This window comes from Moschus berezovskii, chromosome 27 (genome assembly GCF_049115385.1).
Source record: "Moschus berezovskii isolate FMDL1 chromosome 27, NW_MosBer_1.0, whole genome shotgun sequence".
NCBI lineage: Eukaryota > Metazoa > Chordata > Mammalia > Artiodactyla > Moschidae > Moschus > Moschus berezovskii.
Genome location: NC_142486.1, coordinates 5,532,677 through 5,547,598, shown reverse-complemented (window position 1 = coordinate 5,547,598; position 14,922 = coordinate 5,532,677). Strand labels below are relative to the sequence as shown.

General features: G+C 40.6%; 1 protein-coding gene across 1 annotated transcript in view; it reads right to left on the bottom strand.

The window, feature by feature from the left end:
- Positions 1-284: 284 nt before the first annotated feature.
- The window catches only part of LOC129545713 (cytochrome P450 3A24), a 46,447-nt gene continuing 31,809 nt past the window's right edge, over positions 285-14,922 (bottom strand). The window contains exons 8-13 of the mRNA XM_055410245.2: positions 14,194-14,321; positions 13,051-13,117; positions 9,766-9,926; positions 6,493-6,719; positions 2,628-2,790; positions 285-380 (exon numbers count right to left, since the gene is read on the bottom strand). Of these exons, the coding sequence (XP_055266220.2) occupies positions 285-380; positions 2,628-2,790; positions 6,493-6,719; positions 9,766-9,926; positions 13,051-13,117; positions 14,194-14,321 (842 nt within the window). The remainder of the gene's footprint in view (positions 381-2,627; positions 2,791-6,492; positions 6,720-9,765; positions 9,927-13,050; positions 13,118-14,193; positions 14,322-14,922) is intronic.

The window sequence follows — 14,922 nt, the reverse complement described above, 5'->3', positions numbered from 1 at the left end:
AGCAGATGTTACTAACTGGGAGTGGGTGCGGATGGTCCTTTGAGAATCAGATAAGCTGAGTGTACGTATCTGGCCCTCATTAGTCACCTCTTTCATGTTACACAATATATAACACCACACAGACACTGAGAAAGCTAAACGAATGTGCAGATGCCCTAGTCATCCAGCAAGTGCAATAGGTGAAGCTCATCTTTATTTCTGAGTTTTATCACAAAGTACATCAAGTCCCCTGAAATTCTGGGACACAACTCTTTGAAGAACAAAGCCCAGGTCCTTAGGGGAAGTCAAGCTCCACTTATGGTCTCATCTCTGAGCACAATCTTCAGAAGAATGGGTTTTTCCGGTCTTATAAGTCCTTGACTGTTTATTTTCAATGGGATCTGCAACAGTTAAGAGAACCAATGAATGAAGCACCTCCAACAACAGAAGCAAAATAGGCAAGATACATTACAGACAGCAATGCTTTACAACAATGGACAAGCTACTTTTAGCATCATGTATCTTTGACTTTTTTAAACCACCAATTCAATGTGTTTAATAGCTTTAGGGACAGACAGGCTGTCAATGTTTCCTTGATTAAACTTTAACAGTTTATGACTTTCAGAAAATTGGTCTATTTAACTATTGCTATAACATATATGGGCATAAAGTCATTTCTAGTAGTCCCATACTATTCACCTTAAAAGATTGTTTTAATTCCTCTTTTACTGAGATATAAATGATCAACAGTATAAACATTTGACTTACATATGTGTGAAATTACTACAACAATAAGTTTGGTTAACATCCATCAACTCATAAGAGATAGAAAGTAAAAAATACTGCTTTCCTCTCATGAGAACGTTTAGGATCTACTCTCTTCTACTATATAAAAATGTCAACTATAATCATCATGTTTTACACAATAGTTCTAATATTTATCTATAACCAGAAGTTTGTACCTTTCGATCACTTTCATCCAGTTTCCCCTCTTTACCTTTGATTCTCTATATTTACTCTGTAAGCCATGTCAAGACTGGATAGTGAAAGCATTCATCCATCGTTGTTACACAAAATATCAATTGAGCACTAAGCCTATGAAGCATTATGCCTGTTTTTTTAAAACATCCCCTGGTTCCAAGTGCAGGGCAAATAGTGAATTTCTGATGACTGACAGTGGTTTGTCTGAGATTTTTAGCCCCCTTCTTACCCAGTCACTCCTTCTGGGTTGGGGAAACCAACAGAGTGACCTTCTAACCTCAGTGGACTGAAGGACAAGCAAGAGAAGCCCCAGCCCCTAGGGTACTGGGTGGAGCTTGCAGGGGCATCTGCCCTTCCCAGGTGTTCCCAAGGCCCCCTTTCTCTCAGGGCTGAGACCCCTATGTGTACACACTTACAGGAAGCCCACACAGATGCCTGCAAGTAAAATGGAAACATCTTTATCCTCTTCTTCCCTGAGAAAGCTACTCAAAGGGAGCAGTTGCTTATTAAATGTATGACTCCTAGAAATAAACCTTATTTTAGGGCCATGCTTGAGATGAATCACTGCTAACTGTCCTATATGCTCCTCAGAGAGAGTTTCAGGGTCTTTCTATAACTGCAACAAATTATTTTTTAAACTTTCAAATGATATGCATTTTCCCTGCAGATAGACACAGATACACATAAACCAAGCAAGCACACAAATGATATCTGTTAAATTTTTAAAGTTCAAACTTTTCCATATTTGTGTCTAAGAGCTCTAACCAACTACAAGTCACTCCTTAAACATTTGCCCGATGACATTAAGGCACCACTGGGTGTTTATGGAAGGAATAAAATGAGGGGACAGAGTTAAAGACCTTCTTAGGTATAAAGGAAACAAAGGATCAAAACTGGCTGGTTCAGGGTCAAAGTATTGTCAGGTGGTAGGACCCATGACGCCAGCCTGCGGTACCTGTAAACACAGCAGAGGGGAGAGTGGGCTCTGGCCTGGATGGGGAGGCTGCATGGAGGGGCTCGGGGCTGGGCTGGAACTCGAAGGGGGACAACGGACTGTAGGGTGGACAGGAAGGACACACAGTCATTCTGAGAATGCAAAGGGAGCCCAGCTGGATGGCAGCAGGATCCCTGGCAGGTGAGGGGCTGTGGGAGCCCTTCCCATCCGGCAGAAATGCTTTCACTCAGGGATCAGTGTGGCTGCACAGAGGATCAGTGGGCGTGCTCTCAACACCACACTCTGGGGGAATTATTTTAGAAGCCTGAGATGACATCGGCATCAGGATATTGCTCCCAGTTATTTCTTTATACAAATAGTGGCTGAGAGTCACTGTCAGGAGAGCTTCTGTAAGTTCCTATGGAGAAGGGCATCACTGAAAAGTCACGACATGGTCATCACTGCTCTCACGACTTTGTATGACATTTTCCTTCCTTCCAGTGGACATGAATGCAAATTTTTAAAGTTGCTCAAGTTCACTGACTTTGTATAGTCATGTCATGCTAACTGCCTTGACTCTAGATGACTTTACAGTTGGGTCTTTATGAAACCACAGACTTAGCCCTCCAGGGATAAGTCTTATAGATACAATCTTACAGACACAGAGAAATACATCTCGGTTAAAAAAAAATTCCCAATAAAGCATTATTTATGCAGATAGTTAACTGCTAACCTGCGTTTCTTTACAAGGTTTGAAGGAGAAGTTCTGCAGGACTCTGACGACAGCAAGTTTCATGTTCATGATGGCAAACCTCATGCCAATGCAATTTCGGGGTCCAGTTCCAAAAGGCAGGTAGACGTAAGGATTTATGCTGTCCTTGTTCTTCTTACTGAACCTGAATCCACAATGGTAGATGAAACAAGTGAATGAAACAGAAAAATCACAGGAGCTTCAGGTCTGAAGTTTTAACTTAAAGCCTCAACCAGTAGCATAAGGGAGACTCCTGTGGGTGGGTGACTGAATCCTGTTGTGATTTTACTGTGAGAAAAGTAAGCCCCAAAGCCTTCCCACTCCCTGGATCCTACAGGGGCTTTCAGTCTGGGTGAGAAAATAAGATGAAGGCTGTTTAAAGAAAATGTATCTTTCTTTTTTTTTTCTTTTTGAAAATGTATCTTTAAATATGAAATTTACATTCATGGTGGTGAGATGCTCACGCTCTGAAAGGCAGTTAGGAAATGAGACTGACTGAAGGAAGAGTTGGGTTCCTGCCTCCGTGCACACTTATATTGGTCATGTGCTCAGAGACGAAGGAAGCAGCAGAAACATCTTTGAATATTTAAATTGTTAGTTTTCTGTTGTTTTCCCTTTGCTTCCTCTTGTGTGGGTATGTCTTTTTCTCCCACACACAGAGGTTGCTGAGGTCAGTAGATTCATGAAGGCATATGACTCTACTCTACTCTGGTACAATAACTGATTTTTTTGTCTATCTGTTCCACAAACCGAGAAAGTCCATGATAGCTAGACCTCTGCTTTATTCAAATTTGACTCCTCAAATTTGGATTTGGAGAAGTGATAATGGCATTGCGGTTGTATATATTTTACACAGTCCTATTATGGAAAATATTCCAGAAGAATACAATGTGACTGTAGCTACATGGGAAATTAGTCAAAGGGCAGCATCTGAGTGCTGCAGACCTGGGTTGAAGGCTACTGAGCAGGGAATGGACACATACTGATACATTAAAAATGATTCATAGAAACTGTAACTATAATGTATGCTATGTATATGTCAAAAACTCTTTATAATTGGCTTTAATGTTTGGATTTCTCACTCTCTGGCCCAGACCCTGACACACACGGGTGATCACTAACTCTCTGCTTGATGGCCGAGTGAATCAAAGGGAAGTACAGTGAGTGGTCTCTTGTTTTATGTTCCTGATACTGCAGGAGGGGAAGCTGAAGTTGCTGAGCTTGAGGGAGACACAGAGGTTCCCTGGTCCAGAACAGAGGACTTGATGGACTCTGACTCTTCTTTCAACAATGCTAAGTGTACAGGTTATGCTAGTACTAGGGACAAAAGGGTGAACGAGACACAGTCCCTGCCACCAGGGAGCTTATAGTCAGGAGCTCATAAAAGTCTAGATCCCAGATAGTGTCCTAAAATGTTCAATCCAAATTTTGTTCACCATAAAATAAATGGGAGAGCATCAATTATTTCCAGAGTCCTCAGTTCAGTTCAGTTCAGTCGCTCAGTCGTGTCCGACTCTCCGCGACCCCATGAATCACAGCACGCCAGGCCTCCCTGTCCATCACCAACTCCCGGAGTACACTCAAACTCATGTCCACAGAGTCGGTGATGCCATCCAGCCATCTCATTCTCCGTCGTCCCCTTCTCCTCCCGCCCCCAACCTTTCCCAGCATCAGAGTCTTTTCCAGTGAGTCAACTCGTCGCATGAGGTGGCCAAAGTATTGGAGTTTCAGCTTCAGCATCAGTCCCTCCAATGAACATCCAGGATTGATCTCCTTTAGAATGGACTGGTTGGATCTCCTTGCAGTATAAGGGACTCTCAAGAGTCTTCTCCAACACCACAGTTCAAAAGCATCGATTCTTCGGCGATCAGCTTTCTTCACAGTCCAACTCTCACATCCATACATGACCACGGGAAAAACCATTGCCTTGACTAGACGGACCTTGGTCGGCAAAGTAATGTCTCTGCTTTTTAATATACTATCAAGGTTGGTCATAACTTTCCTTCCAAGGAGCAAGCGTCTTTTAATTTCATGGCTGCAATCAGCATCTGCAGTGATTTTGGAGCCCAAAAAAACAAAGTCTGACACTGTTTCCACTGTTTTTCCATCTATTTCCCATGAAGTGATGGGACCAGATGCCATGATCTTTGTTTTCTGAATGTTGAGCTTCAAGCCAACCTTTTCACTCTCCTCTTTCACTTTCATCAAGAGGCTTTTGAGTTCCTCTTCACTTTCTGCCATAAGGGTAGTGTCATCTGCATATCTGAGGTTATTGATATTTCTCCCAGCAATCTTGATTCCAGCTTGTGCTTCTTCCAGCCCAGCGTTCCTCATGATGTACTCTGCATATAAGTTAAATAAGCAAGGTGACAATATACAACCTTGACGCACTCCTTTTCCTATTTGGAACCAGTCTGTTGTTCCATGACCGGTTCTAACTGTTGCTTCCTGACCTGCATACAGGTTTCTCAAGAGGCAGGTCAGGTGGTCTGGGATTCCCATCTCTTTCAGAATGTTCCACAGTTTATTGTGATCCACACAGTCAAAGGCTTTGGCATAGTCAATGAAGCAGAAATAGATGTTTTTCTGAAACTCTCTTGCTTTCTCCATGATCCAGCGGATGTTGGCAATTTGATCTCTGGTGCCTCTGCCTTTTCTAAAACCTGCTTGAACATCTGGGAGTTCACGGTTTACATACTGCTGAAGCCTGGCTTGGAGAATTTTGAGCATGACTTTACTAGCGTGTGAGATGAGTGCAATTGTGCGGTAGTTTGAGCATTCTTTGGCATTGCCTTTCTTTGGGATTGTCTGTCCCCAAAGCAGAACCTGGCTCTGAATTCCCATAAGACAATGCTTAAACTCTCAAAGGGGTTGTCTAGATGTCTAGAGAGCAGAGGACTTCTCTTTCGAAGGTCAAAAAGCATGGAGGCAAAAGGGAGCTGGCCCAGGTCTACAGCCACAGACAGAACCAGGCCACCTATGTCTCTTCCATCCTCACTGAGGCTGCTGGAACTAACTGGGATGAAACCTCTAGGTCTTCAGCCTACAGTCCCAAAACAATAATAGAGGCCAACGTTTAAAGAAATGGAAATGTGGGAACATTAGTGGTGAATTCAAAGACCTAAGGAGAACAGAAAGACTTAAGGAAAAAAAACCAATACACCTAAAATAATATAGCTGTTAAGTAAATTATAGCAGATGCAATAATTATACATATATTTTTAAAACACAGAATGCCATTTATAGTTTACTGTTAAATATAGTAAGCAATTGAAAAAAATCACACTATATGTAATGCCATTCTAAGTTTTAACAATCTGTATATGCATAGAAAAATGTCCACAGGGCTTACATTGCACTATTAATGAGGCCTATCTTAAGGTATTGGGCTTCCCTGGTGGCTCAGTTATAAAGTATCCACCTGCCAATGCAGGAGTTGTGGGTTCAATCCCCAGGTTGGGAATATCCCCTGCAGAAGAAAATAGCAACCCACTCCAGTCTCCTTGCCTGGAAAATCCCATGGACAGAGGAGACTCGTGGGCTACAGTTCATGAGGTCACAAAGAGTCGGAAACGACTTAGTGACTAAACAACAATGAAGCCTAAGGTTTTAGGAATGAATTTTTCCTAAAAACTAAATTTTTCTCTTTGTTTTTTTTTTTTAGTTTATGGTTAGTAAAGTTTTTAATCAAATAATATCATTCTTGGAATATGAAATACATTTAACAATAAAAAGATGTAAAATAAAATGATTGTACAGTCACATATTTGTCACCCATAATGAGAGCTGTCAGAATATGCTCTGAGCAACTGAATCAAAGAGGGTCCCCTTCCCTGGGGTCTTGTACCTTTCAGGACGGAACTCCTCAGGCTCTGGCCATAGATTTGGGTCTCTGTGAAGCACGGAGATTGGCACCGTCACTGCTGTTCCTTTGGGAATGGACACCCCATGGATTTCCACATCCTTCTTACAGACCCTCTCCAGTCTAACAGCAATTGGAAACATTCTGAGAGTCTCATTCACCACCATGTCAAGATACTCCATCTGTGCCAGGACATCATAGGTCGGAGGCGCCTGGGAAGAGAAAAGCACATTTTGATAAATTAAGAATTTGGATCACCCTTCAATGCCATCTATATAGTCGTATTGAAATGTTAGGAGCTCCAGGGGATAATTTAAATTGGTAAAGGATCTTAGTATTTATAAACATTACTATCATGTCCTTTGATCTCTCAATGCCCATTGACTGTACAGTAGTTATGACAATAGAAGAAAATTGGGACAATCGTCTAAACAGTGTGAAACACCACAGGTTATCAGGGAGTGTATTTTCTCTCTCATGAGAACAAACATGACCAACAGACTAGGACCCTTACTCTTAAGTGAAAAAGGCCAAGTCACCGTTTCTTTTTAAAATGAGGCCATACATCTGTACAAAGGAAAGAACATGTAACACAGCAAATACCCTATTCAACATGAAGGTTCTTAGATGAATACTGTTAACTTCTCATTCTCTTTATTATACATGTACAGTCCAGAAACAATATATGAAAACTCTATAAATAACTTGGGGAGAAACGAGTTCCTTTCTAAACCAAATCTGCAAATGAATGTGAACACAATTCTCAGGAAGTTACAAGAGGATCAGAACCCCACCCTCTGCTGCTAGAAGAGTCTCTTATTGTTCCTGTGGGTGTGACCCTAAGGTCTGAAGGTCTAAACAAGCCACTCCAGCCGCAGGGGCCAGTTCTCCATACACCACAAAGAACTCTAGTTTTGGCTGAGATTTGAGACCACTGCGGGTGATACATGGCTGTCAAGTTGGGGTTATATTTAAGCAGCAATATTGTAGAAGGTAAGAGTGCCTCAGGAGCCAACCCTGGATCACAGCTTGACTAGATCACCACCAGGCACACAACTAGTGTCTGGAAGTATTTCATCTCCCTGTAGCTCAGGTTTCTCATATGTTACATGGAGACAGATGCAGCTGACGCTCCATAGGGTTGTGTGGCAGAGACACTCACTGCTCACCCAGCATCCATGTTGGCCCCATTTTCCCCATCCCACCTGAAGTTAAGGCCAAATCAGCCAAGAGGCTATGAGGTGATTATGTCAGTTCAGAGACAATCATTTGAACCCTGGCAAGCAGCTCTCGAGTTCTTTATTCCACAGATGATAAGAAGGTCTCATGTTCCAGATGAGGCAGCTACAAGATGGTGGAAGCTCTGAGTCGATTTTCCTGAGTGATTCTGTGAAGCAGAGCTGTCCACTCCATCCTCCACTAACAATCCATGTTGAATCTCTAGACATAGATTGAAGTAAACCTTTGCTATGAAAGCCCCTGAGATTCCAGGGCTTGTCCGTTACTGAGGAATAACCTACCTCTCCTGACTAATAATTTCTCAAAAATTAAATTCATAAATAGAAAGTATTTAGAACAGACATATATAATAAGAAGTACCTATTAGCCAGTAGTAGTGTTATTTTAAGTATTCTTATAAAAGGGAGAGAATGTAATGCCTTAGGTAACCTTGGTCTGTTAGTAACCATTCAATCTTCTTGTTATCAAGAGAATCCCAATATGGGGTTTACCAGAGAAGAAATATCATCTCTAATTTATGCAGGCCCTACAAAGTATCTGAAAGACCTAGGATTCTGAAAAGTCATAAGCCTTGTCCAAAACCAATCAGGTCTCATACTCATGTCCTCTGTTTCCTACCATATATTCTTTCTTGTACACCAGGCTTCACCTAGTCTAAAGTTTACACCAGGCAGGAGACTGAATTAATGATTCTAATTCCCCACCATTTCCTCTGTCCATTCCCTTTGCCATTAACTCTGTGATGCCCTCCCATTCTGATTCAGGTTGATCAGGTGGCTCAACCTGACCAGTGGAATATTCACTCAGTGTAATGCTAGCAGAGTTTTGAAAGTCACCCATGGGATTAGGTCTCTTGCTCATGACATATACCACTGCCCTGAGAAGCAGACATGTGGAGATTGATACAAGTGAGGAGCATCTGTGGAGTTGAGTCAGTCCAACCACTTAGCTAAGGGCAGCCAGGATCAGCCAACACACAGACCACAGCAAGTCCAGCCAACATCAGTAGATAACTGTGCAGGCACCATAAACTTGGGCAAACCCTGGGAGATAGTGAGGGAGAGGGAGGCCTGGTGTGTTGCAGTCCATGGAGCCACAAACAGTCCAAAATGACTTAGCAACTGAACAACAACAAATGCAGACACCAGAGTAATAAGTGATGCTACTGAAGTTCAGTGAATTTTAGTTGGGATTATTCTGATAACTGATATCGCTGGACCAGCACTTTTTTCAAAGTACTTATATTGCTGTGAGTAGCATGAAGTACTTATGTTTTCTCCCTTTGTTTTGTATGCTATACATCCTTACTAAATGCGCGGTGCTCAATTGCTTCAGTTCAGTTCACTTCAGTTCAGTTGCTCAGTCGTGTCCATCTCTTTGCGACCCCATGAATCACAGCACGCCAGGCCTCTCTGTCCATCACCAACTCCCGGAGTTCACTCAAACTCGTGTCCATCGAGTCGGTGATGCCATCCAGCCATCTCATTCGCTGTCGTCCCCTTCTCTTCCTGCCCCCAATCCCTCCCAGCATCAGAGTGTTTTCCAGTGAGTCAACTCTTCGCATGAGGTGGCCGAAGTATTGGAGTTTCAGCTTCAGCATCAGTCCTTCCAGTGAACACCCAGGACTGATCTCCTTTAGAATGGACTGGTTGGATCTCCTTGCAGTCCAAGGGACTCTCAAGAGTCTTCTTTAACACCACAGCTCAATTGCTTAGTCTTCTCCAACTATTTGCAATCCCATGAACTGTAGCCTACCAGGCTCCTCTGTTCATGGATTTGCCAGGCAAGAATACTGGAGTGGGTTGCCATTTCCACTCCAGGGGATCTTCCCAACCCAGATATTGAACCCACATCTCCTGCACTGGCAGGAGGATTGGATTCTTTCCCACTGTACCACCTGGGAATGGAGGTAAATGATTTGATGCCTATGCTTTGGGCAAAAACCTCCTAAGAAGTAGAGAGAAGACAATCATGCGAAGGCTTCACCTTCCCCCTCTCTCTCCAGGTATCATCACTCACCTTATTGGGGAAAGTCATGTCAATCTCCTCCTGTAACTTCTTCTGGACATCAGGGTGAGTGGCCAAAATATACAGAAGGAAGGAAAGCGTATTGCTAGTGGTCTCATAGCCACCAAAAATAAAGATAATACTTTGGGCCACAAGTTCTTGGTCAGAGAGAGCTAAAAAGAAAGTCCAGACATTTTAGGTAAAGCATGGCAATGTAAAAATCACAGTTTAGATGATGAGACATTCCAGTGTAATTCCCAAACCCCTAGGGGAATCATGTAAAAGTAATTCAGAATCAAACTGAGAGAGATTTCCGATCTGTGTCTGCCTCACAGAGCCAGGAAAAAGCCAAGAACTGTCTTAATTGAGTTTTTCCCAAGTCTCTACTATTCTTGGCCCTCTGTTCCTGGCAATACCACAGCCCCACCAACACAGCTGGGTAATTTCAGGAGATGGCATTTCTGTCTAAAATCTATAGTGTTATCAATTTGTCCCTTAGAGAACTGTAAAAGAACTTTAGCTCCAAGTAAAATGGAGTAGCATTCCCTTCTAGAATATTTTAAATTATTCCACTTATGGTACAGTTTGATTTTGCTTTTTTGAGATATTTACAGTACTGAGGCTATATGGTAGGGGAAATTAAATTATATTTTATCGAAACTTGTTTCCAGGAATATAAGAGTACAATATTGGGCTACAGTTAAATTCTTGCTACTCAAAGAATAGTCCATGGACCAGCAGCATGAGCAAGATCTAGAAGCCTAAAACAAATTCAGAGTCTCAAATCCCAAAAACCTAGAACTATGGAAACAACCCACATGAACTTTCATGAGATGTGGAGATGTATGTGTACAGTGTAGCCTGAGAAGCATGGATTTTGCCCTTGAGAGGCATCAGGTAATAGGAAACCTGGGGCACAAGTCTTCAAGGGGATGATCGAGATATGTATAGAAGCTACAGAAATCAAAAAAAGACCTGAAGAGGTGTGATGATCCTAGTCTAAGCATTGGTGTTAAAATAGCAGGAGAAAGAATGTGTGCATATAAGGACATAGGCCAATGTGAAATATAGAAAAAATAGGTCCAGGGAGCAGAATTAGCAATGCTGATTCAACTCTGGCCTGAAGGTCATCCTCTCAGCATACACCTCCTCTTTCTGCTCTTCTTTATTCTTACCAAACAGCCCTGTGATTATACACCGGTCTCCATTTTTATTTTCTCCCGAGAGACCAAACATGCTCAGGCTCTCAGCTATTTGATGGGACTGAGGTAGGGTCTTTCTTACTTAGAGCACTCAACTCAATGTAGTACCTGCCGCAAACAAGTGATTAGCAATAAAAGCAATATAATATGAGTGCAACAAAGATCTACAAAGTTCTAATTCCCCAGTGATGCTATTGCCAATAAATTCAACTATCAAATTATTTCTCCAGTTAGCATAAACCACATAATACTCAAAGTTTAGAGCTGTGCTAATATATGATTCTTCAAATTTCAATTGATTAAAATTAAATACAATTTAGTTTTCAGGTTTCAGTGGCACTAGTCACATGTCAAGTCCTCAATAGACGCTTATGCCTAGTGATTACTATATTGAACAGAGCAGGTGCAGGATATTTCCTTCATCACAGAAAGTTGTATTGAATCATGTACTTAGAAAAATATTAGATGATAATAATAGATAGATATAAGTAGGTATATAAACAGGTATAGACATATTGAGAATGGGATACAAATCAGTTTATCCCTGCTTTCAAAAACCAATTTTATAAAATTCATAATTTTGTGAGATGGTTATCAATCCATTTGTAGCTTCAGATTAATCATATAGGAGTATTCATATCATAGAATTAAAACACACCAGGGTCTTTTTGTTTGAGAGAGAGAGAACATGTTTATATCAGTGATTTGTGATAGATACAGAAAACTTTTTTTATTTTTACATAAGTGTAAAAATATTTGATGCTCTAACAGTTGTCCACTGAGAGGATCTAGAAGCAAAGAAACCCTAGAAGCAATGAGCATTCCTAGAACCCAAATTTGGGGTTCTAAATACTATTTCTCACTAAATGGAAACAGAACTTCTTAGAGAAATGGCTGATTTCAGGAGAAATAGAAGAGAAAACTGGAATGCCTTGCTTTAGGAAGTGAGGAAGTTCTTGGAAAAAGATAAATGAAAAGGATACAGGATACTCTAAACACCACTACAGTGGCGAACACCCATCATTATACATTATCAAAACCCATTAAATGTACAATACCAAGATTGAACCCAGGTGGGAACTATTGTCTTTGGGTGATAATAATGTATCAGTGTAGGTTCATTGATATAACAAGTGTATCACTCCAGTATGGACTTCTGATATTGAGGAAGGCTATATGTAGGTGGGGGCAGAATGTATTTTGGGAAACTCTATTCTTCACTCAATTATGCTTTTTTAATTTCTGCTAAAAAATAACCTATTGAAAAAAACGTCTAAGGAGAAAAAAAGTAAAATATATATAGGAGCCCACTTGAAAGGGCTCCAGTGGACCAAACCTGACAATTTGAAAATTAAACTGAAGAGTGATGTGAGAGAGTAAGTTAGTTATACATGAGATTATACGGATATAAATAAATAAATGATTGGGGGAGAATGGAGAGCTCTCCCTGTGAAAGAATATCAGCTCACAAACACAGAAGAATAGTGGGTTTCAAAAGGCATTAGGTTGTAATCATCATAGTAACAACAGTTTCAGTCAAAAACCATCCATGAATGATAAAACCAGTGGGTGACAATTTGAAGAGGAATAGAATATTTACAGTCTCAAAGGCTTCTCCCAGAAGTTACATGTTAATAACAAAGGGGGAAAAATACACTTTACAGTAGAGTAAGCTGGTGAACACAAGTTTAAAAGTGTTCCAAGTTAAGGTCACCAACACTGGGGCAATGTGCCCCCTGATGAATGAAGGGATGAAGCCTTGATGCAAACTTCCAGGCAGAGGTTCTGACTTGGTGGGTCTGGAGGAGCCTGAGAACTGATATTGGAAACAAGCTTCCCAGAGTTTCATCTGTAAGTAATCCACATCATAACTGACTTCTGGGCATGACATCCTTCTTATACTTGCCCTTCAAGCTCTGAACAAAGTTGTGCCTGCAAACTTCCTGGAAGTACCACAGTCTACTTTCTGCACAAGTGTATTTCTTTAATTTGGCAGAAATTCCCATCTACCTAGAAAACTTCCTGCACACTTTCAGAAATGCCCCCTACCTCTGGGTCTCCCAACTGTGGCCCCTCTGAGGCTCTCCTTAGTTACCTTTATGATTGTCTGTTTCTTTGGAATTCTGAGAGTTAATCATCAGCTGAAGAAAGTCCATACGTGGCTGTAAGCAGAAAGAAATTTCTATGATAGACAGTTACTTGTGAAGTCATAGAAAAATCAGGAGTGCCATATTTAACCTCTTTTGTGAGATTATGGACCCTTAAAGAGCAGAAGTCTGACTGGTCAGAGAACTAACATTAACCTACAGATCTTAGAGAAAATGACGTTTCCCAGAGAGAAACCTAGCCATTATGTCAACTGCTTTTTGGTCCTCACTCTCTCTGATCTTTGGTTTCTCTGGCTTTTGAAACAACTTCTTTGCCAAAGAATTGCCTGCTGTCTCTTCTGTCACACCTGTTTGCTCAGGAGAAAGTCCATGACTTCAATCCTTTTTTTCCTTCCAATTTTAATTCCTAATGAATTACCATACAAATTAATCCTCTCACATTTGCTAAGTACTTTGGCAGCTTGTATAGAAGCATCTTCAAGGCCTTGACCCTTTCAGAACTTTATACAGTCTTCAGTGACATCCTGGGTACAAAACCGTCTGTCCCCATGACCTGCAGACATGCTTGTGCTGGCCTCCAGGCTTCATGGAGGCAAAGGTGGATTAACCAGCTTGCAGCTTCATGGCCCAGAGAAGACCCGTGCCCAAGCCAGTCTAGGAGAGGGCTCCAATTTAACACAGAATTTACTCCACCAGCTGCCTGATGGGGCTTTCCATTACACTTTCTATAATATAGGAGTCTTGGAATCAAAGTGATTCTTTACCAATATAACATCTGGGGTATCTATAATATCAGTAAAATCATTTTTAAACAGTAATTCTTATCCTTTAACAGTTTATTGAATGGAAGTGGTAAAGCTTTCATCTCAAAAATATTTATGCAATGACATACTAATGTGCATGCCTACCATTAAATTTAAACATCACTCTCTGGCTCATTTTCTTATTTCTTCCCCAACCTCTACCTTTCTCATGCCTCAACAATGATATATTAATAACCCCCTAGTTCTAAAATCTATACTTCTCTACATATCTTTTAAAAAATGCAGAGAAGTTCACAAATCATATGTGTACAGGTTAACGAATTTTCAAAAAGTAAATACCCTCATGTAACCACCACCAGATTTTACCTTTTGATTATCTTTGAGGCGACCTTCTTTTATCTTTTTTACAGATTTTGTCAAAAAATTCACAGCGCTCTTTGGAAACACGGTGATATTTAATACTTCAAAGATTGGGATAAGGAATGGAAAGAGTACTATAGAGAAGAGATAACAGAAAAGCACAGTGAAAACTCAAATTTTACACAGCAAGTATAATTTTCTCTATAAATCAGAGAAAGATACCAGGGTTCTCAACCAGAATCACCCCCTATTTGACCTTTGCCCAGACTTCCAAATCAATGACTGAGCAAGGCCAAGTCCACTTAGAGGGGCCATCACTATAGTGAAATCGGTGGTCCTTTCGGCCTTTTGGAATGATCAAAAAAACCAGGATTATATTCCTTAACTTCATAGTTTTTTATTTATTGAATTAGAATTTCTTTGGATAAATCATACTATATATAGTGTGCTACTCTAATTAACCATTTTGTGCAAAAAACCATTCAAGATAGAAATAAAACAGTATATATCTTTTAACCACAATGGAATTAAATTAAATATCAATAACCAAAATTGGGAAACTCACAATTACATGGAAATTAAACAATACACTCCCTAGATAAACAATGAGCTGTATACTATATCAAATATACAACCAGGAATTACTTTGAAATAAATAAAAATGAAACTATTACTTGCCAAAAAGAATGGGATGTAGAAAAATCAGTGCTCATGGAAAAGTTTAAGGCTATAAAT